Source organism: Sitophilus oryzae, unplaced genomic scaffold (genome assembly GCF_002938485.1).
Source record: "Sitophilus oryzae breed Bouriz unplaced genomic scaffold, Soryzae_2.0 scaffold_738_pilon_pilon, whole genome shotgun sequence".
In the NCBI taxonomy this organism is placed as follows: domain Eukaryota; kingdom Metazoa; phylum Arthropoda; class Insecta; order Coleoptera; family Curculionidae; genus Sitophilus; species Sitophilus oryzae.
The window spans coordinates 834,930-859,071 of record NW_022147349.1 but is presented as its reverse complement, the minus strand read 5'-3'; the positions used below and the strand labels follow the sequence as shown (position 1 = coordinate 859,071).

Sequence of the window (24,142 nt, the reverse complement as noted above, 5' to 3'; positions counted from 1 at the left end):
CCTATAACTTTTTTATTTTTTCAGACAAAAAAACGAGATTGGGTATGTTAGTATATGACATAAATTAGGATTGACTGACGTATTCAATTGTTTTTGGTCACTTCCTGTTTCACCGGAAATGACTACAACTTTTGATTTGTAAATGGCGCCCACGGTATTTTTTTACTTTATTCGAAAAAAAATAACATTCTGAATAGAATGACATACCATATGTCAACTTTTGACATTTTCGCATATGGTTTATTTGAAATTATAACTTGCGGTTCGTATAAAAATTTAATTCGAAATACCAAGTGTGTGGTATCAAATTATTCGTAAAAAAATGCTTTTTCCAAATATGCTAATGAGCCACCCTCGTTCCGTTTGAAAAAATTGAGATATAATTAAAAATACGTTTTGGACATTTTCGAACTGGCCAGGACAAGACACTAAAAATATTAGACGATCAAATCTATTTTTCCAAGGCTCCTTGATTAAGAACTAGTGTTTTTAACATAGCCATGGCACTCTAGATTGAAATTTAAAATACAATTTTTTATTAACCGAGAATGTCAAAAGTTGACATATGGTATGTCATTCTATTCAGAATGTCATTTTCTATCGTAAAAAGTAAAAAAATACCGTGGGTGCCATTTAAAAATCAAAAGTTGTAGTCATTTCCGGTGAGACAGGAAATGACCAAAAACAATTGAATACGTCAATCAATCCTAATTTATGTCATATACTAACACACCAAATCTCGATTTTTATCTGAAAAAAATAAAAAAGTTATAGGTGTGAGCCACTTTTGAGACGCACCCGGTATATTATGTAATGTTTTATCTAGTATACTATATAGTATTGTTGATTGAAGAAATAAGAAGATGCGCAACCTTTTTTCGTGGCACAAAACCTGTCCGAGATATAGCTGGCGTTACGGTCAGCCTGTTCGAGAATTCCGAGACTTAGTTTAGCTCTGCGCCGTTGCGCGATGATAGTCGTTTACAGCGCAGCGAATAAAGAATACTGTACCGTAGTTCTAATTTCAGCCGACAGAGTGGGGGGTTGCCGAAGACAGTATTGCCAGAAATGCAGATTTTGGGTACAGTACGCTAATAATACGGATTTTCTATCATTAGACAATTTAATATAATATTAGATGATTAAACAAAGAACGGCTTCAGAGTTGGCTTGGAAATGAAGATCGCTGTTATTTCACATGTAAAATATTATGGTAAATGTCAATAATCGTCATTTCCAAGCCAACTAAACGACTTTTTTCGATCATACGAAATATTCAGTACCAATAAAAGAATTTTTATTTTTGTGTTTATTCTATGTTTAACACGAATAAATTTTCAACACATTTTTCATCCAAAGATATTTTCGTCAAACGTATTACAGTGACATGTCATTTTTATTTTCAGTTCTACACCGTCTTCGATATGCCTTCGCTGGCCGACGAATTAGCCCATTAGGTTGTATCTTCCTAATTCTTTCAATCAACCATAATATTCTAACTTCACGTCAGTAAAAATCACGTTGATTTTTTCTTATTTTTAATATATTCGTTAAAATATTGCGATTTATTATGTTGTATAACTGTAGGATATTTGAACGTAACTCTCTTGTTAAAAACCTTAACTTCTTAATATCTATGACATTATTTTTCCACAGAAAATGTCCGAAATTCGGATGCATAAAAATTAGGCTTTATATTCTTTCTGTAATAGACTTTGTTTTAAGTTTTAACAAATGAAGACTTGAAGTAAATAATGTTCGAGGTGCCAAAAAATCGGATTTTCCTTTTTTATTTGTAAAATGTCCTAAATTCCATAACCAACAAAATATACAGATTGTTAACTGAAGGGTTACCTATTGGGGAACAGAATGGCAACACTGCCTACATTCCAAATGAGTACTAAGCAGTGATGGGATAACTCAAGCGAAAATTCGCTCGAGTACTCGATTATTGGAATAACCGACATCGCTCGATTATGAACGAGCGATGCAAGTGACGAGTTACTAGCGACAAACGCAAGCGATCCTAGAATGAAATAAATTGAAATCCGATTTTAATGTGACATACTCGATAAAAAGCCGAGCGAATTTTCTACATGCATTGCAGGTATGGAGGCTAGAAGGAGGAGGCGAATCGACAATGGGCATATTTGAAATTTCTGTCCCTACTTTAAAGCAAGTTTCTCGGTTTGACACCAGAGGCACTGTAAGCGGGTTAGATTGATCATTTGCATTGTTAGAATACGATTTAACTGTGTTTTTACTAGTTTTCTTTAAAATTTATAGTTATTTTATTGAACTATTAGCAATGTAACAATGAGTGTGATTAAAAAAACCCTATATAATAGATCTTGCTTCGTACCTGGCTGTATAAGTGGGACTTTCAGTGGAAAAAAGGCAATTAAAGAACGGGGTGAAAGAAACCCAAGTCTTTTCAAAGGTCCTAATGTAAGTGGTATAACTATTTATTTAAAAAAATATGGATAGATGTTAAGAAAAACATTCAAATTATATACTATCAGTGTACAGATTAATTTTAAATTCAAATTAATAGAGAATATAGCCTAAAATCAACATCTGCGTAACATAACCTAGGAGACCTTGTTATAAAATAAAAATAATTTACCTACTAGCTGGTGGCTAAAATTACTTGTTGATATGTATTAACCACCATTTGAACAGTGCTATTGAAAGTGAATTTACGCCAAAGCAATATAGTATTCTAATATAAAATAATTTACTTACCCGAGATGCTTCATTTAAATTGAAAAATAATGTACAGTGGTTGAAGGACTTTTGATTGTGTATATAACCATTTAGAATAGTTTTTTATGAATAAGCTCTTTAAATTAATATGTAGGTATATTGTAGCCAGGTATTTATTTAGAATGCATTTTTTTAAATTATAATTCTTTGTGTTCTTGATATAACATGTTCCTGTTATATTTTTTTGGTATAGGTGCTAAATTGTATATTAAATTTATATACTGTATATTTTAATTATTAAATTTAGTGGAATTAGTCAGTTAATAAAAACAAAAGTTGTAATGTATTAATATTGCTAAATAAATAAATATATTATTATGATGAAATAAGTCAGTGTCAGTATACATATTTACAACTCTTTTAAAATAAATTGAGTTCATTATTTATTCATTAATATTTTATTTACAAAAATTTACCTTTACAATTATTAGGTGACGTTGAATATAATAGGTACATCTTGAATTTAATTGTCTACGAAACAGTGACAATTTGCAAAACTTTGCTAATGACATTAAAACTTAAATTCGGAAAATCTAAAGAAAAAACACTATTGGACACAGGAAACATTTCAGCTTAATGTACCTATTTTCTGGCTTCAGCTATAAAAAGTTATGGGATAGATAACACTGACCAAAGGGTGCAACAGTAGTGTTCATCTTCACTTTCCATTGAAGTTATTCCTGATAAAATACTTTTAATAATTTTCGTGATTCAGTTTCTGTCAATTGCGGTAAAACCACAACTAGTTTGTTACGAAAGTTTTTAATGTTTATTAAAATGATATCACACTGAACTGCTTGTAAACATATCAATTTCAAATGTTTTTATGAAAAACTATTAATAAATCACTAACACAATCACACCATAAACTATTTAATTCGCATTTGTCATCAAGAAACAATTAGATAATCAAATCAAAGATTGAACTGGTGATATTTGTTGCTGAAAATTCTATCTTTTTTGTACAACAGTTATAGGGAAGATTTATTTTAGCAGCTTATATTTTTCTTCGGTCGTGTATGCACTAAAAAGAACCATATAATGAAACAATTTTATAATAACTTAGAAAAAGAATATCTAAAACCGGCATCTGATATAACCTAACTTCTAACTTACTTTTCGAACTCAAATTTCAGGTTTTGTATTCACAATTTTAGCCACGCACATTGTTCAATTAGAAAAAACACGTTTCTAGAAGCTAAATCTGGTAAAAATATGCCCAAATATTAACTGAACTCTATAATTTATAACAAAATAGTAATTCTTGCCATAAGAAGCTGTGTATTTCTCAATCTGTCGGATCACATGCGCCCCTAACGGCGATTTTTGAACTTCATTTAGATCTCAAAAACTGGGCCCATAATTTTTGCGTTCGATTCGCCTCCTCCTTCTAGCCCATAGACAAATTAACAAAAGCAAGACTTTTCAAAGGATTGAGGAAATCGAATTATTGTTTTTGCGCTGGCCAGTTGAGTCAGAATTCATCGCGCAGTCGCACTCGTAAAACCTAACCTAAATAAAACGAAAAACGTTTTTGCCTTGAACGAACTGTTGAATTCCTGCAAAAAAAACTGGGACAATCTAGGAATCTAAAGGCACCCTAATTTTTGACAGTACTTAAAATGCATTCAATTTGTCAAAATTAATGCTATTAGTTCCCTAGATTATCCCAGTTTTTTTTTGCCTGCGACCGTACCTATTAAAGAGCAGTACGTTTTCGTTTATTTGATTTTTTTGTTTTTATATCTGTTATGTCCAGAAATTATTGTTTATTTTACCGATGGAAATAAATGTATTTGATTTTAATAAACGCTTATTAATTAAACATCCTTTTTACAAAATACACAATCCATAAGTAAACTGTCCTCGTCTAAAAGGCCAGTTGACGCAAGCGCGGTAATAAACTCTTATCAAACTTGTTACCGTTTTGCAGTACAGCGTTGACGCGTCTTGCTTTTGTTAGTTTGTCTATGTTCTAGCCTCCATAATTGCAGGTAAAGTCTGTCCAACGAGAAGATCCTTGACAGTGATAGATGTGTCTGTCATTTTAATTTCAAAGTAGTTTATTTTATTTTACAAAGAAATAAGTTGGTACAACTGGAACGCATGGCAGGAAATTAATATATTTAAAATTTGACTGACAAGGACAAGTGATTACTTCAAAATATTGTGAAAAAAACTGTATAAAACTGAAAAAATGTAATCGAGTTATTTTATTTAATAAAGAACGGTATGTGTTAATACAAAACAAACAAGAACAAGACGCCACACACAAAAAAAATATAAAAAAGAACTATTTCTTACTTTCAAGCTTTATGAAACTTCCCGCATTTATGATTATATTTATCAATATAACTTATGTACAAATACAAATTTGTAATATTCCCCAGGAATAAATAAAACACATAAATAAAACAAACTATTTTATTAATAATAACATTTACCAAATTTTATACCTTAAAGGTTAATTAATTAACTTTAATCTTAATTTTTTTAAACCAGTAGGTACCTTTTGACATTATTTTTCTGCAGTACTAAAATCCATTATTTACCTATCGTGTGATGTCGATATTTTATAGCTACTCCAGTTTTTAGTATGTTTTAGTATGGTCCTTCTACCATATTCGAGATGCACTTATCTACGACGAGATGGTATATGAACTTTATTGATGGTAACTTTATTGGTGTATAAGACTTTCTGCCTGGGCAGCGAATATTAACCATAAACTGTGCTCTGGGTCTACAGTTAATTTTCACTCGATTTTTCCTCCACTTGATTTCAAAAGACACAAAACACACGTAACAACACGAATCAAAATGCATCATCTTCCAAAACGCAGTACTTGACTAAAAGTTGACACAAAATTCTAACCTATAATTTGGTAAGACTTTGACAAACGTCAAAAATCTAAAGGCGAGTTCATACGCATCGGCGTCCGTTTGTCGTTTATCGTTCCGTCAAACCAATAAAATTGAAATACGATCTGTCATTTATGAAATAAACCAATAAAACTGGTTAAAAACAACAAGACACGACGCATGACGGATTTATAATTAAACTCATCCATAGTTAACTTAAAAATTATTAGAAACTTTTTTTAGTTAAATAAATAGATTGGTATGGGACGTCATCTGCTTTTCTTCTGTCATCGTCTGTCGAAATCTTACCTGAGAAAAAAAACAGAGTATAGCAAATTTATACGACGTTATCCGTTGCGTATCTGAGGGACAAAATTTTACGACTTACATCGACCATGCTTTGAAATAAAATAAATCAAGCGATCAAGCGAATCTCTTGCTACTTGCCATTCATCACCGAAAGAATATGTGCTCTGCGCACGCAACTTACTGCTTGGCGCTTGGCGTTAACGAGTACTTACAACAAGCGACGCACATACGACAATTATGGCTATTTAGCGTGCCAAAAGTAAAAAAATCTGATATTTTTAAAACATATTTTGTCCACGCACAATTGTTCTGAATACGCTGGAGCTCTTATCTGTCGACATGCCATCAAAAAAAATAAATCAAGTAGTAATAGGCACGGAAATAGTGCGCTTTAATTCTGAAGTTTTGATAACGTTCGCGATAACATGCAAACACTAGTTTTTAAAATTGGTGCTGTTGTTTATTGTTGTTACCCAATAATTTCTTTAAGATGGACTGTGAAGCTTCAGGTTAGTACTTGTTATTTATGTAATTGTAATGTATTTTTCTTTTTTATTTGTAAGGAAGGCTTGTCGTGAAATAAATTTTATTCATTTTTTTGTGTAAATTACTAGTTTGTGTGAGGGCTATAAAAAAAGTTCCACCTAGTACCACTCTCGTTTCTTCTCTTACAGTTAGATTAGACCTTTATCTTTATAAGCATTAAAAGATTTGCGTCCCCGATTGTCCTCCGTCTCATACAAGAGGTTTTCTTTATAGGTAGTCGGGAGAACATCGATCCGCTTTCCCCCATAGTAAATGCGTTTTGGATATGTTGCACAATTTATTTTTTTATCATTTTTTGCTCTAATGAGTTAATTGTTGCACTAGTGCAAAAAGTTAAACTTTTAACGTACCTAGTACCTAGATAGTGAAAAAGGTAGGAACTTTATTTAGGAAAAATATTTTTTTATCCAAAATGTGAAAGGATCCTGTTAATAAAAAAAACTCTGTATATTTATGGTCTATTTGACCAGGCAAATTCAAGCATAAAAAATCACTTGAATATATACAACTATTTTTGGCACGCTAAACTGGCATATTTGCCGTATGTGCGACGGTCGAAAAACTGTATTTTTAAATACGAGCGATATTTCGCTCGATTATTGCAATCGCTTGAAACTCGAGTACTCGATTATTGAAATTAATCGGTTTTTCCCATCACTAGTACTAAGCTAAGCTGCCGACCCGTCCCGTCGCGTCGTCTCTCGACGAGCGGGCCGAGGTTACCATATTTAAACCATAAAGCTCTTGCCGCGAGTAATAAACAAATTACCAACCTGTATATACTAAGGGTACATTTATTACTATATATACTACTAAGCTATTTTTGGTCTTGGGTGCCGATTTTCGTGTGGACGAAGAGCACGGTCAACACGCTTAGTCAAATAAGATGTACTGAATAAAGACAGAAGGCAAGTATTTTTCCAAACGCATGGAATCTAGCGTCAAATTAAGTGATTATGTAATAAATACTTCGTATTTTTGCTCTCTCCAACTTACTAGATTGCCATAGCGATTCACTCCTATACATGGTAATGCCGACCCAAGGTTTCACTTGCCAGCAGGGTATAGCGCTAAGTGACACGACTATTAAAATGTATTAAAAAAATTCTCAACGGAGACACCGCCCGTTCTTATACATTGGTTATATAACAAAAATATTGTTTTTCTGGAAATATTAAATTTGGCACTTAGAACATTATTTACTTCAAGTCTTCAAATGTTCTCCATCTTCTGTTTCTTCTAATAGGACAAGAGTTAGAAGATCGACGTCGTCCATTTTTCTTGTTGTTACTTTTATGCTTATAACTTTTGAACTGATAATAAACTAGTTATTTTTATAATTACAATTACTATTTAGTAAACGAAATAGTCAGTGAATATTTAAATAGATAGGTACTCAATGGTAACTGCATTTTCACAAATTTAAATTATAGTCTGTACGTCTGTACAACGTTGGGTCTGCATTTCAATTCACATGCTAACGATGTTTTTGTCATTTTTTGGAAGCCACCTCTCGCAATCTTCCTTGACTCAGTTACCAGAAAATATATAAAAAAAGCTAAGATTTAAGTGGTTTTTTTTAATCGCAAAAAGTTAAAAGGTAAAGGTTAAATAACATACTGGGCATTTATTACACTCTGTTTACCGTTACTATAAATAAAATTAGAAAATAATTTAATTTTTTCTATTTATTTTGAACAGCCTGTACCTTAGGAAAATTTTTGTTATTTTATTTTTTTTTAATTTGGGCTCTCATAGTCTTTCAACCACACCAAAACTTACAAATTTTAAAAAGCTAATCATTTAGCCACAATAAAGCAATTTTATTGTCAAAGTATATTTTTAAATATATTCTACACCTACCTGCTAGTGCGTAGAGTATAACATCTCTTTCATTAAATTCAAAGACATCATTTTCTTCAGAATTTTGTCCAGTAGTTTCTTGACTACTTGTTCCTTGGGTGTTACCTAAATTTTCTAGAGACTGAATTAAGGCACCTGTGGCTTCTTGGATAGATCTAAAAACTTCTCAAAATCACTACTAAGTACCAGAATCAAAATTTTGTTATTTGATATAGATAGATTATGTTTTATATATAATATATGCTGTTATATTACCAAATTAATGTATATTAAAGTATTTTATTATTATTATATACATATATATCTCTTCAAAAAAGTTCAATGGATATTTCGCCACTTTAAGAAAATCCACAAAATAAAATAGTTATTTTTTGTAAACACTGCTGGCGTAAGCTTGATTTTCATGCATCCGTTATACGTTGATACCTTTGTTGATACGATGGTCCGACGCTGCTCTGATTGGTCATAGCGTTTTCGCGCCACTTTTCATCCGTAAATATTTTACTTCAGCCCGACAACGGACCCGTTTGGACCCGTTCATACGATAATGGACGTTTTGACACTTTTTTGACAAATTTAATCTCACCTTAATAAAAATATAAGTAAAATAGCAAAATCCTTATGGAAACGAAAATATAAAATAACACCAACGTATATCCGATAAACGGAGGCATGAAAATGCAATAAATTTAAAAACTGCGTTATTTTCTAACCAATCAGTCTTTAAATTCTACCAATAAAATTAATATCGTATCAACGTATCCTCGAATAACGGATGCATGAAAATCAAGATTCACGGAGACTAGCTTGTCAGCAGTGATTTACTAATAAATAAATTTGCCTAACGGATAAAAAATTCTTAACGTTTCCGGAAGTATATGAAGGGTACAGGGGAAAAACATGATAAGCGCCAATTTCTTAATTTTAGGGTTTTATAATATTATAGTAGGTCTAACTGGTCCCTACAAAATGCATAAACTCTGCAGGACAATAAGCTGTTAAATCCGATGATATATGCTTAATAAAAATATACATACCGGGAAGGAACCTGATAACCACCAGCCGTCCAGGGAAATAACTTGATAAGTCCATTTGTGTTATACCTGTGTGTTACTATACATATATGAAAGTTGCTGAAAGCACCCTTGAAAATCTCCACTGCCTCATATCTGAGTGTATTTTGAAAACAGTTTTTTATGTTGTTAGGTGATTATATTTCATTAATTTTTTTCTGATTTAGTAATTATTTAATTTCCTGTTACTGTAATTAGTAAACCTACAAAACATAATTATTACAGGTATAGTAGTTGTCACATTAAGTTCTAAAGCGTTTTCTGGCTCTCCTGTAAAGTTAGTAAAATGGCACTTATCATGTTTTTTCCCTGGACCATATCATATTCATATCTATTCCCGTCGTCGGAAGCAAAAAAAAACACAAAGAACAAAGAAAAGGACTATTTAAAATATCTAAATACAACTACTCAAGTACAGTTTAGTTTTTTTCTATACATCTATAAAAACCGTTGACGTTCTCTTGATTTTTGTCCGTTCGGCAAATTTGTTAATTAGCAAACAGAGCTGCAACAAGTCAGTTTTAAAAAGACTTAAATCTTAAGTCTTAAGTCATTTCTAAAATCCAAATGATTTGAGTCTTAAGTCAAATTTAACATAAAGTTCAAATAACTTAAGTCTTTGACTTAAATCATTTTTTTTCAAGTCATAGTTTTATTCATTTTATTTCAAGTCATTTTTGTAAAAACTTAAATCAATATAACGTTATTTAAGTCGTTTTTTTGACTTAAGTCTATATTTTTGGCTTAAATCATGATGATTTGCAAGTTAAGTCAGTAAAATGACTTAAATCAATATAATTACCCTCTAATCAAGACAACCAGAATTCAATATAAGTACCTTTTAAATGTTAATATTAATTTTCTTGTATTAGCAATTAACGATCTTCTTATTGTAGATACAGATGAGACTAAAACCACATAAAATAAAACGGTTAATTTTCAGAACAACTACAAACACAAAAATCTGTTTTTATATAAAATTTAACTAATTTTGTAGTACTTTATATGTATCCATTACAGATAGATGTCATCAAATGTCTATTAAAAAGTGGTGATGTGTTTTGATCACTATGTAATATTGAAGATGGCATAAGCTAAGGATAAAGATGGCATAAGCTGGAGGATTTTAAGGTACTCTTCAATATATTTGGTATAAATTTCTTTCGTTCGTCTTTCGAGCTACATAACGGAGTCGGGGATTCACTTGAAAGATAACAGACTCACTAATCACGCGTAACACGACAAATAATCAAACCGATTCTGAAAATCTAAAACTTTATTTACTAGTGGTATTGAGCATTACTTTTTTATTCAGCTGCTTGTTTGCCATCTAACAGTTTAAAAAGAATTGCTGCTGTTACAAATGTATCATAAAAATATATAAAAATCTGACTTCAGCCTTTTATAAAGACTTATATCTTTTTAATGACTTAAGCCTGTTCTAAAAAGACTTAAATCTTTTTCTATTTCGGAATAAAAAATTTAAATCACAAATCATTTACAAAAAGACTTAAATTTTAAGCCTTAACTTTCGAAAAATGACTTAATTGACTTAAGCCATTAAAATGATTTAAATCAAAAAATACTTAAGTTTTCTGTGAGCTAGTAGCTCTGTTAGTAAATCACTGCTGACAAGCTGGTCTCTGTTGGATTAACTCAGCAGTGTTTACAAAAAATACCTATTTTATTTTGTAGATTTTCTTACAGTACAAGTGGCGAAATACCCATTGGACTTTTTTGAAGAGATGAATCCACCACAGAGATATAGACATTTTTCAATATATATCATCTATTATATTAGTAAATTATTTTGTAAATATGTAAATAAATAAATTTGATTTAATTCATACCCTAAACTGCTAGAACTAGTAAGATCAGTGATTTTTAACCAATTTTCATGGACTTTCTCAACAGTTACATTATCTGTAGCTGATGATCTCAAAAGGCTACCATTTGCTCGAAATATTGTACATTTACCAGCCCATCCTGCAGCTGCTTCAATAATTGAACCATTTTCATTGCATAAATCATGACATAAATAGGCCTAGAATTGGTGAATAATATATAATAATGCTCTAAAATCTTATTTAGTGGTACATACAACAACTGGAGCTATATATTCTGGTTTTAAAGCTTCAAAAATATCAGGAGGTAAAATGTCTTCTGTAAGTCTACTAGCAGCAGTAGGTACAATAATATTACAAAAAACATTATTTTTGAACCCTTCAATTGCAACAGTCTTAGCTAGTCCTATTAGTCCCATTTTTGCAGCAGAATAATTAGCTTGACCAAAATTTCCTAAATAAATTCAGACAATAAATATAGCTTTTTAATATTATAAGGAGAAATTACCATATAATCCAGAATTTGATGCAGTCATTATAATACGACCAAATCCCTGTTTCTTCATTACAGGAAATGCAGCTTGGGTAGTCTTGAAACTTCCTTTTAAATGAACAGCATGGACTAAGTCTACAATTTACAATTAATAATATTACGTTTAGAATTTTTAAAAAATAATAAATATACCCCAATCCTGATCAGAAATTCTTGCAAAGCTTTTATCTCTTAAAATTCCAGCATTGTTAATTAATATATCTATTCTTCCAAAATTATCCAAAGCTGTTTGAACAATTTTATCTCCATCGACAACAGAATTATAATCTGCTACAGCAGTACCTCCTAAAATTAGTAATATTGAATTCTAGAGTGATAAAAAACGTGGTTTAAAATACCATTAGCTTTAATTTCTTCAACAACAGTATCAGCAGCTTTAGCTGAGCTACCATCTCCATGTCGGCCGCCACCCAAATCATTAACCACTACTTTTGCTCCTCGTGATGCTAGTAGGTGGGCATATGCTCTGCCAAGTCCTGCTCCTGCTCCAGTAACAATAGCAACTTTTCCATCAAAACTCAAGTCAGACATTGTACTGTAAGTTAAGTTATAAAGTTTAGAAAATGGCGACCATTATTTTAGTTTCTAATATTAGCTTTAAATGCTATCATTTTAGTTTATAAGCATTAAATGTTAAAATCCTAAAATATCTTATCGTTACATTAACTAGTTTGTAATTTTAATCAGGGGCGCATATAGAGGAGGAGTAATGAGGATAATTAGTAATTACCGAAAAAGATTTTTATAAATAAATAAGTTAAAATGTGGTATAAAATTTCCTCAAAAGAAATAATGGTATACTGAAATAACACACCTATCAAAATAGACAATCAAGATCAATCCAAGATTATTTTTTTCGCAGTTACAATACCTTTCAGCGCAAATTTTAAACCTAGTACTGCTAGTACTTTACTAAAATATTGGCATAATCCCTCCTAGACTCATCTCTAGATGCGCCACTGGTTTTAATCAAGAACATTTATATATTGTAGGTATTTGACCTTTGATAAACAAAAACAAAGTTCAATTTAAGTACTTGTAATTGTTTATAATAATACAATAAAAATTAATTTAAAAATATACTTTGTTAATGAATGTTACATTCTAATTTAACGAAGAATTGTTCTGACGAGGAGGAAGTAATATTTTCTTGTTATACTTGCCTGTCTACAGTTTTTATTTGACTTTCTATTCTGTTAGGTATTATTAAAACTTTACCGAAGTTTTGCTGGCAAATTTAAATAAGATATTAAGCCTTATTGTCCTTATACACTTATTTAGCTATTTGTAATAGAACTGTAATTAACTCTATAATTACCAAGTTATAACTAATTAGCAAATTTAAGAATTCCAATCTTTTTCACTTATTTTCACTGTTGTTGGTTGTTGTAGTTGTTGTCAAACGTGTCAAACCTTATGTCAAACACTAGTAGTAGTAGTAGTAGTTTGTTTGTACTCGATTTTTGTATAGTTCATATCGATCACCTTCTCCGCCATAGAGCCCCTAGAGCTGTACCAAAGGATGTCCAAGGGCTGTGTTTAGTTTGAAACAGGGATGGGGGTTCTAAAAGTTTAAAACGGGAGGTGCGTAAAAATCTAATGTAACAAACTTTTTGTAATGTAAAAAATGTTTAGGTTTAAAAATCTGTTTTAAATAATAGTGGATAATTTTTTGTTGAAAATATTACCTATATTGTTCGCGAAGCAATCTAAATGTAGGCAGTACCAATAAATCTGGGCAATAAATTATTTTATTAGTTTGTTGGGTTTAGACGAGAAAGAGTATTTATTAGTTGGTATACCTATTAGGGTAATACCCCTATTAGTTTTTCTCCGTAGTTTTTCTATCTTTTTTGAGTAAATTACGGACACTTTATGGAGTGTCTATAATTCTTTTCATAAATTACTCGAATGCGTAAAAAGATACATCCTTGGCTCTTACCAGTGTAAATGTCTGTGATCTGAAATGTTTGTGTGATCTAAGGTTAAATTTTGTTAGGGAATTTGGAAATGGCGGGAATTTTAAAACGATAAATTTTATTACTTTTTTCAAAGAAAAATTTGTAATATATTTGTATTACGTTATAATTAATTTAACTTTATTCGCTTAATTTATATTTTTAGCTTTCAGCTTTTCATAAATATATCATCAATATCATACACGGTAGAGCGCTAGTGACATTTCAGATTTCAGTTTCAATTTCTCTGGTTTCAATCGCCGTCAAATATGATAAACTCACTCGACTTTCATTGAATGAAAATCTATAATCAAGTAACATACGGTTTTGTTTATTACTTAGTATATGTGCTCTTTTGTTTCGTAATAATTAACAATTTTGTTGATTTAAGATAAATATTTCACTAATATTTGAAAGAGGTAAGGAATAATTTATTAATACGTTTAAAATACCCGCAATACCTTTTTTATGCACTTCCGTTTTTTTTGTAAATCCCCTCCTATTTGACACATGTGAATGCATTTCTATTTTAAGTCCATTTCACGATTTCATCTTCTCCGTGCTTAACGTAAGTAAATAAAAATATAGTTGTAATTCTGTTAGATATTAGTGTACCTATAATAATTGTAAGTTTCTTAAAACTGATAAGCTTTAATTTCACTGTCAGCTGCGTTTTGAAATGTAAAAACCACAAAACCTAGGCGGGGTTTTAGATTGTATTTGTCGCGGCCACGTGTGTTATGTTTAAAGTACTATATTTTTATAGATTCTATTCAGGATAGACACCATGGTGCAGCATGATACATCAAGTTCAAGTGATGAAAATACTGGACCAAATATACCTGATATTCCAGCTAAAGGTATTTCCACGGGAAAATTTCGTCTGGTAGGCTGGGCTGTAGATACTACAGGCCGAAGACTGATAGATGAAATTGTCCAAATAGCTGGCTATACCCCAAACGATACTTTTTCTCAATATATAATGCCCTTCTCTGATCTAAGTCCCTTTTATAGCCGTAAACACAACATTAGGGTTTTCAACACGATTAGGTACAGAAGATTGAAGGACATGAGGACTGGCCAGTTCCTTAAAACAAAAAGTGAGATTTCAGCTCTTACTGATTTTGTGCAGTGGTTAGAAAAAGTAAAGGGCGATGCCGAAGGGGTAATTCTAATATTTTACGAACTAAAAAAGTCAGTCCCGGGTATGCTTTTAGAAGCACTTAGAAGAAATAATTTACTGGAGAGATTTGAGAAGATATGTAAAGGTTTTGCCAATGGATATAGCATAGCCAAAACCAAGTGCCAAAGTAGTACAAAAACACATAATTTGAAAGTTATGGTGCAAATATTACTGGGAAGAGAGAATATAGATTCAGCCAATGCTAACGATAGGGCATCTGCTGTATATGACATTGCTGTACATCTTGCTCAAGGAGAGAGAGAAGAGATAGAAGGCAGTACTAATAAGATAACCACAGGAACTGAGCCAGATCTTATCGAAATGGTGTGTCCTTATACTAATCCAATTTCTGCAGAGGAAGAGGAAATTGAAGGATTTAAGGTACTTACATTAATTATTATTCTTCATTATATTACTTTTTATTACATTTATATTTTAATATTATATTTAATGGTATAAGAACATGGTAATTATTGCAAAAGTTGGAAAGAATAACAATTTTTATACATATTTTGATTGAAAGGTAGATCATATTTGATTTTTTGAATACACAAAAAACAGTTGTAAAAATTAGTTGATATTGGGGATCTAAGTTATGTCTGTGGTATAATTTGTTCCTTATATTTACATGGTCTTTAAAAACATTGCTAGAGAACATTCATAAAGATTACTTTTTTCTAAGTTACCAATACTTAGTACCTTGACTAAGTAGGTATAGTAGAAACTGTGATTTTTTAATATTTATATTTATAATTTTGGAGGGTCATATTTATTTTCATTTATGGTATTTTGTAGATAATGGGAAAGAACATTTCATTTTATTGTGATAACATATATTACATTTTCGTAGAATGATATTTAAATAATACATAAATATATTTGTGTTATCATTGCACGATACACTCAGGAATTTGGAGAAAACATAGAAACTAAGAACTAAGACTGGCTTATTTATATTTTTTATACAATTTATTATAATATTAATAATATAATATATAATAATTTATTTACCTTATAACCACAACAATTTTTGTTGGGCAGTAAAATCAAAATTTTTATGGTCCTTCCAGTCTTCTGCCTTATGATTAATTTTGCCCTCTACATTTCTATACTATGCATAAATAATATTTTTATAACTTAATGATCCAGTCATTTCTCTAGATATTCTTTGGTCTTAATTCAGTTAAAAAAGTAAAACCGCCGGTTTTTTAGTTTGCAATATTTTACTTGTTATATTGATTGAACAGTAGGGTGCACCAAAAAAAAATTTTCATTTTAGTTATGTGAAAATGTCGTTCAGGATGGTGAAAAACAATTCTGGTATGATCTCTTAATATTAATACTGTTTGATCGAAAAAAACGACGCGACGTCCAGTTGGCCGGGAAATGACGAGCGGACATTTCCCATATAAATTTACATATAAAATGACAGTGATCTTGTTTCATAGTCCTGGTTGACGTCTTTTTTTTTCGATCATACGGTATTAAGAGGTGTCTCATAGTGATTTTCTATTACCCATTTAAATAACAAGAAAACATTTGATTGATTGATTGATTTTTTTTTAAACTACTGACACTTGTGTCTAGTCCTAGCAGGTAACTGTTAAGCCCGACCAATCACGTTAGAGTTTTTGACAAACACGAATGACACATTTATATTTTTCATCAAAATCCATTCAATAATCATCAAAATTCATCCAATACAATATAATTCATCCATTACAATAATACCCTGTGATCGAAAAAAAATGGCGTCAGCGATGGCTATGAAATGAAGATCGCTGTCATTTTATATGTAAATTTATATGGGAAATGTCATCGATGTTCATTTCATAGCCTCGTTGACGCCGTTTTTATTCGATCATACGGTACAATATATAAATCAAACCCTATTCTGACATCCATATTGTTTATCTGAAAGTATATTGACAACAATTAATTTGTGATGTCATTCTAACAATTTTAATATATTATAATTTTAAACATTTGTTGTTAATGTTTTTTATACCAACAAAAGTTTGAAATTATCTTCTTATCTTGGTTTGTATTGGCTATATAGAGACAGATGACTGGAGCGCAAATTTACTTTAATTTTCTGATATTTATTATATTCATCATATATCTTATTCTTTTTATATTATTTAATATAGGTTCTCCTTCAAAGACAAAATACATTTCGACCAGTGTTTCGTGATTTTCTAAGAGCCAGTGCCTCTGAACGGCAACACGCTAGTCGTTTGAGAAGATTGCTTGCTATGAATAATATTAACTATGATAAACTTAAGGAAGCCTATGAGCAAGGCGCTAAAGATGGATTGGATAAAATCCTAAAAGAAGAGGTAAGAAGTTTTTAATTATTTTTAGTTTTTAATTATTTTAATAAAAAGAGCAATTATTATTGGAACAAATTTATCATAATTCTGAATTTTGCTGTATTTAAATTTTTAATTTGTATGTTAGCAAAGAATAAATCAAATATGTTTTTTTAAATTTTTGAACAATCGTTTGAAATCTAATAAGCAGAGCTGCAATAAGTCAAAAAGTCTTAAATCTTAAAAAGTTTCAAAAAGACTTAAATCTTTAGTCAATATGAACATAAACGTCAAATGATTTAAATCTTAAGTCATTGACTTAATAATTTTCTTCCACGTCGTTTAAGTTATTTTCGACTTAAATCAGTATAGTGTAATTTAAGTCGTTTTTGGTTTGGTTTGGTTATGGCTTTATATTTTTGATTTAAATCATGATCTGCGATTAAGTCAGAAAAATGACTTAAAATAATTAACTGTTAAGTCAAGATAGCTAAGATTCAATTTACATACCTATTTTTTAAAAGTTTATATGTATAAATTTTCTTATATGTATTATATGTCGATTTCGGTATTATCTATATTATTCATTTATTGTAGGTACAGAGGAGACTAAAACTACTTAAAATAATACAGTCTATTTTCAGAATAACTACAAACAAAAATAAAATATGAGCAGTAAGAACATAACAACTTTTATGACATTTAAACGATTTTGTAGTACTTTTTACCACCTATCCATTACAGTTTGGATGTAATTGAATACAGATCTATTAAAATGTGGTGATATGTTTTGATCACTATGCAATATGTCCATCAGCCCCGGATCTACAATTTTTTTGAACCGGGGCAAAAAATCGATAGTAGTGCTCCCTCTCTCCAGCGTTTGCAATAAATTAATTTAAAAAACTTACAAATATCTAGATATAGGTAGGCATTTTTCGTAAACGGGACAGAATGAGCTCTTAAGATTCATTCAGAGCCTCCGAATTAGTGGAATAAATTAATGGTTTCAATTAGCGTAGAAGTTTGTTCCTTTAATTTCATTGTAAGCATTCAGTACGTCTAAATTAGTGGTAGTCATTTTCAATTAGTAGAAAAAGTAAACAAACTTTTTACTTTCCCACTAATTATACTTCAAATTTTGCGGAAAATGTCATTTTGTCCATTGATTAGCATCCGTCAAGAGAAATCGTGGTTAGAAATCTAAAGTTTATTGTTTTATAAGCTAAATATTTGGCTTTCTTTATGGATACAACTGACTACCGCAAGCTGTTGCTAGGATATTTTATTAATTTTATTTGTGTTTTTTAAACATTGTGAATGATTGTAAACTAAAAAGTGTAATTAATTGAAACCGCTAATTTATTCCACTAAGTTCTGAATGAAACTTTAGAATGTGTTCAAAAACTAACTGGGCGTTTTAAAATAAAATGAATACTTGATAGAAGAACGTAAGGTGCATACTAGGGGCTTTGTGGAGCAATTTTTTTGATTTTCAACCATATTATATTATGATTTTGGCGCCCCCTGACACTGGCGCCCGGGGCAGGTGCCCCGGTTTGCCCCCCCTTAGATCCGGGGCTGATGTCCATAGCATAATTTAAGCTAAATACTTGAGCGCCAGTGTTGGTGTTTTTGATCTATCTGGTTCCTGGATCTGCCGGCCTAACAGATGAAAAGGAAATGCTACTGTTAAAGATTTATCATAAAAATATATGAAAAACATGAGTTAAATCTTATAAAAATACTTAAATATTTTAAAAGATTTAAGTCTTTTTCAAGGACTTAAATTTTTTCTATTGCTGAATAAAGATTTAAATCACATATCATTTGTAAATTACTTAAATCTCAAGTCAGCTTCGAAAAATTACTTAAAGTCTAATGACTTCAGTCATTACAACTCTGTTACATAGGTGTTTTATATTTTACAGATTGCTAACGCAAAAGAGGAAGATCTTAACGAACTTCTAGATATCCTGGATCGTTACTTTGATCCTGACAAACAACCTGTCAAACCTAAAACCCCTTGGCGCAATAACAAATATAATAGGGGACCTAGACCTAGATCTTTCGGAAATCGTAGATCAAACTCCAGATCTAAAGGGAATTCAGATTCGAAAGGTGAAGAATGTGTTACAGACAACAACACCAGTACTGAAATTAACACCAGTACAGATAACACGGCCAGTACCGAAACCAGCCCTCGAAGTGAGGAAAAAGTTAAAGTGGAAGTGCCTACTGACTAGCTGAACTAGTTCTACTAGTGCCTTTGATTCTTAAACGTTTAGAGAACCATTATTTAACTGACTAACGTTTTTGTTTTTTTTTGTCTTATTCTATTTTTCACTGTTCATTTTTTGTTAACAGATGCCTTTTTATTGCAAGGATTAATGCATTTTTTTAATAGAGGATCTAATATATTTTATGTTGAGAATTATAAGTTTATTTTTATTTAAAGGATATATTTTTGTGATAATAATGGGTTACTTATATGTAGATGCAAATTATTTGTTACCTGTTATTTTAAATGACTAAAATAAAGATTATTAACTTATGTTTTTGTAGTCTATGTAAGTTATTTTGTCAATATATTTTTTTAATATTCCAGGGGCAAATTTTAGCAGCATTATCAAGAGTGACAATATTACCTTGGAATATTAGATTTTGATGGATAAAATTAAAAAAAAAATATTGCATAAGTATAGGTGGATTTGTTATTTGATTAAATTTATAGTTTTATAATTAAGTCATTAAATAATATCACAATTTAATTTATATCATTTATTTTATATCACAATAAAACTCGTATGCGGTAATATCTTTGGGTAATATAATTTCGTTTCTTTGATAGATTGTTATTGATAGAATCTTAATAAGATTTTAATTAACGTCATATTTTTTGCTGTTTTACAGCGTTTTCAGATGGAGCGGAGCGTCCGCGACTTCGAGCAAGTACCATGAGTTTATATGAACGATTTCACATGGGTCGCGTATGCTCCGTCCGGATGAGCTATATTGAAAAAACATCAGCGCGTACGGTCCGCTCCATCTGAAAGCGCTGTTAAAATGCTAAAGAAGCATAAAATTAATTTAGTTCAATGCTATGGAAAGGGTGATAATATTTAGTTACAGAAAATGTGATACTTTAACAACAGCAAAACATATGATGTTAATCAAAATTAATAAAAAATAATAACTTTCTATCCATAGACTAATGTCATGTACATCTAGCAAAGAATGAAATCGAAATTATATTAGCATAGAAAACTCCTTTGAATTTTTAGGAAAAATATAAAAAATATATTCATGTTTTTTTAATTTTCTCTTAAACGGTATGGAAATTTGGAAAAATATAAACGGGAATAATCATTTTAGAACAAGCAAACATTTTTATAAAGAATGCAATTTTGTCAAAATGTTAATAATAAAAAAGTATTTCCTCTTGTAAAGACTATCCGGGGACATACATGTAGATAAAAATGAAATTAACTGAATATTATTTTGACAAATTTCGTTCTTTACTCAGCCCCTATCTTTAATTCTTCGGGAACTATTAAATTAAAAAAAAAACGGGATTTTAAAATAAATGTTGATTGAAAAAATATTTTGTGACAAAATGGTGAAGTCGATTTGGCTAAGCAAATTATTTCGTCTCTAAGTTTTTAGTTATGTTTTTTAATAGACGTTTAATTTTTACTGCTAATATGTTAAGTGTTTTTTCTTTTTTGTAATAAATTCTAATTGATGCCAATGTTTCGATGCTCAACATTGGCATCTCAGAAGAGACTCATACGAGAGATATGAGTGAATTCGGATAAACGAGACAAAAGTTGGCCTTACTAGAAGTTTGACAAACGTCTGTAAAGAAAACCCCGGTATCTTGATTAGTTTACGATTTTTGTAAAAAAATGAAAATAATCCGTTTTTTTAAATGACAATATCTATTGCGACGTAAGTTGGTTGTTTAATATTTTTGACCTCGGCCAGTCGGGCCAGTTAAACGCCCTTTTCGGAAAATTTCTAAGCCTCCTAGCACAGAATATCTAGCTACGCTTCTAGATTTCGCACAACAGTCAAGTTCTTGTTTTCTTATAGCCGCCATATTGAATTTTTATAATATTAAATAGAACAAAAAATATCTACATCATATAATATGTTTATGTCACCATCCAATATCATTAGCGTAACTAGCAATTCATCCTGGGGTGGGGGCCTGGGGTTCGCCCAGGAGGGGCCTAATGCTTTTGTTTTTTTTAAATGAAGAATAATTTAAAAAAATACATTTTTTGAATAAAACGCTTACATGAATTTCTCTATCAATAAATTTATTGACTTGTTTATCAAACCTTGTTCCCGTAGATTACTTAAATACCTACCTATAGATTTTCTAAAAAAATAAAAATTAACACATTTTTTGAACACAACAAAATAATATTAACTAAACAAAACTAGAAAACGTCATTTTTACTACATCACAAGCAAATAAAAATTAATACCTAGTCAAGAGTCATAATTCAAGATTTCTCTGGGGAGTGCCCAGCAGTAGCTGTGGGGGGGGGGGGCGGCACCACCAGGCACCACTGTAGTTACACCAATGTTCAATATATTGGACTATTAATAGGTACGTACACAGCATGAGTTTCCTACCATGTTCTCTATGGGTGTCTCGGAAGCTACTAGAGATAGAGAGTCGGTTAAATATGGGGAAAGAATTGCAGTTTTGTGGGGTCATAAATATGCGCCTTTCAGATTTTTGAAAAAGTTCATGGCTTACTAGATATTTCGAAAAAAACAAAAATTTCGGCTATTTTAAAAATAATTGTCCCTAATTCCATTATAAATAAGCTATTTTAGACAAAAAGTTTTCAGATAAAAGTTGTAGATAATCACATCCTTAATGATATTCTGTCGTCCGTTTTTTTCTAAAACCTGTCATTTTTGACATATGACACTAACATATGTTTTTTTTTAAATAGAAACCATAGTTGGCCATGACTTCATAGAAAGCGCCATTTTTTAAGCTTTTCAGCGATATAAGCTATAATATGTTTTCTTCGAAAAATTACTGACTTAGAGAGTTATAGCCAATTCTTATAATTTTTAAACAATTTCACTTAGTTAGCCGTGGAAACAAGTTCAATCGCCGCCGCCGCGCCGCGCCGTTGCTCTCAGAAATGTGAAGTTGTCACATCCAAACTTTGTAAATTAAAATAAACAAAAATTGTAAATATGATTTTTTCAAATGAAGAAAAGCATGTAGTGTAAATTTAGTTATAGCCAATTCTTGTCTTTCTTGACTAATTTCACTTAGATTACATGGGATTTTTATTCTCTTGATTTATAACTTAAAAAGTCAGAATAATATATTATTATACGGTTCTTTACACAAACTAAAACTTAAAAAACTAATATCACTACCTACATACATTTTAAATTATTTTAGAAAATGTTCAAAAAATCCGCCATTGTTTTGAGTTACATCTTTTTAAAACTGAATTACTACCTATTCTCACAGAAGGACCGGTCGACTTAATTAAATTTCTCTCGTACCGCCACTTCGAGTGCCTCTCTTAATTCATAATTTTTTTTTGTAAACCTTATTGTTAAGCATACCGCATAAAAAATTTAAAATGGATAGGTCAGGTGATCGAGGAGGCCCATGCGATTGGTCCACCTTTTCCTATCCCGGAGTTTGCATAATTATGATATAAATAATTTTTAACATTTCTTTCATTATTGTGGGGAGGTGGAGGGTGTTATAATGAATGTTTGAACCACTCTGTTGATGCGCGAGTATCTACACGGTTTTCTTCATTTGAAAAATTCGTATTTACAATTTTTGTTTATTTTAATTTACAAAGTTTGGATGTGAGAGCTTCACATTTCTGAGAGCAACGGCGATTGAATTTGTTTCCATGGCTAACTAAGTGAAATTGTTTAAAAATGATAAGAATTAGCTATAACACAGTAATTTTTCGAAAAAAACATATTGTATAACTTAATATCGCTAAAAAGCTTAAAAAATGGCGCTTTTTATGAATTCATGGTCAACTATATAGGGTTTCCATTTAAAAAAAAAAAAACATATGTTTGTATCATATGTCAAATATGACAGGTTTTAGAAAAAAGCGGAGGACAGAATATCATTAAGTATGTGATTATCTACAACTTTTATCTGAAAACTTCTAAAATAGCTTATGATGGAATTAGGGACAATTTTTAAAATAGCCGAAATTTGTTTTTTTCGAAATATCTAGTAAGCCATGAACTTTTTCAAAAATCTGAAAGGCGCATATTTATCACCCCACAAAACTGAAATTCTTTCCCCATTTAACCGACTCTCTCTCTCTCCAGTAGTTTCCGAGATACCCATAGAGAACAACGTAGGAAAGTCAACCTGTATAAAATCTCTACAAAATTAAGATTATTTTAAAATATACTCAATATCAGGTCTGCATTGGAGAAGAAAAGATTAATATTTTTATTCAAATGTACCGTATGATTGAAAATAAACGGCGTCAGCGATAGCTATGAAATTAAGATCGCTGTCATTTTATATTAAAAAATGTAAAATTATATGGGGAATGTCAACGATCCTCATTTCCAAAATAATTGGACGCCGATTTTTTTCGATCATATGGTATTTTTATAAATATATTTTTTTAAATTTTACCTGTGTTTTAGAGGAAAAATAACGCTTTAAGGTATGTCCCCGGATCGTTTGTCAACATTGTTTTTACAAGAGGAAAAACTTTTTTATTATTGACATTTTGAGAAAAATTCATTCTTCATAAAATTTTTTGCTTGTTCTAAAATGGTTAATCTCGTTTATACTTTTCCAAATATCCATACCGTTTTAGAGAAATTAAAAAAAAC

General features: G+C 30.6%; 2 protein-coding genes across 7 annotated transcripts in view; one reads left to right on the top strand and one right to left on the bottom strand.

The window, feature by feature from the left end:
• The window catches only part of LOC115888404 (peroxisomal multifunctional enzyme type 2), a 33,700-nt gene extending 20,457 nt beyond the window's left edge, over positions 1 to 13,243 (bottom strand). Inside the window, exons 1-7 of one of the 4 annotated variants that reach the window (XM_030908131.1) lie at positions 13,132 to 13,243; positions 12,152 to 12,348; positions 11,946 to 12,098; positions 11,769 to 11,888; positions 11,518 to 11,714; positions 11,267 to 11,460; positions 8,344 to 8,498 (exon numbers count right to left, since the gene is read on the bottom strand). In XM_030908131.1, coding sequence (XP_030763991.1) covers positions 8,344 to 8,498; positions 11,267 to 11,460; positions 11,518 to 11,714; positions 11,769 to 11,888; positions 11,946 to 12,098; positions 12,152 to 12,344 — 1,012 coding nt within the window. In that variant the 5' untranslated portion in view covers positions 12,345 to 12,348; positions 13,132 to 13,243. Of the gene's footprint in view, positions 1 to 8,343; positions 8,499 to 11,266; positions 11,461 to 11,517; positions 11,715 to 11,768; positions 11,889 to 11,945; positions 12,099 to 12,151; positions 12,355 to 12,627; positions 12,737 to 12,976 lie in introns of those variants that run through there. The other 3 variants (XM_030908130.1, XM_030908133.1, XM_030908132.1) reach the window with 3 other exon arrangements.
• A 769-nt stretch (positions 13,244 to 14,012) lies between these two features.
• LOC115888405 (maternal protein exuperantia) lies at positions 14,013 to 19,825 on the top strand. 3 transcript variants are annotated; one of them, XM_030908136.1, is made up of 4 exons: positions 14,013 to 14,190; positions 14,538 to 15,335; positions 17,105 to 17,293; positions 19,198 to 19,825. In XM_030908136.1, exons 2-4 carry the CDS (start codon positions 14,559 to 14,561, stop codon positions 19,510 to 19,512), a joined length of 1,281 nt encoding a protein of 426 aa, XP_030763996.1. In that variant the 5' UTR covers positions 14,013 to 14,190; positions 14,538 to 14,558; the 3' UTR covers positions 19,513 to 19,825. The 3 variants fall into 3 exon arrangements, with proteins under 3 accessions (XP_030763996.1, XP_030763995.1, XP_030763997.1); XM_030908135.1 differs by lacking the exon at positions 14,013 to 14,190 and adding an exon at positions 14,234 to 14,339; XM_030908137.1 differs by lacking the exon at positions 14,013 to 14,190 and adding an exon at positions 14,379 to 14,397.
• The last annotated feature ends 4,317 nt before the right edge of the window (positions 19,826 to 24,142 follow it).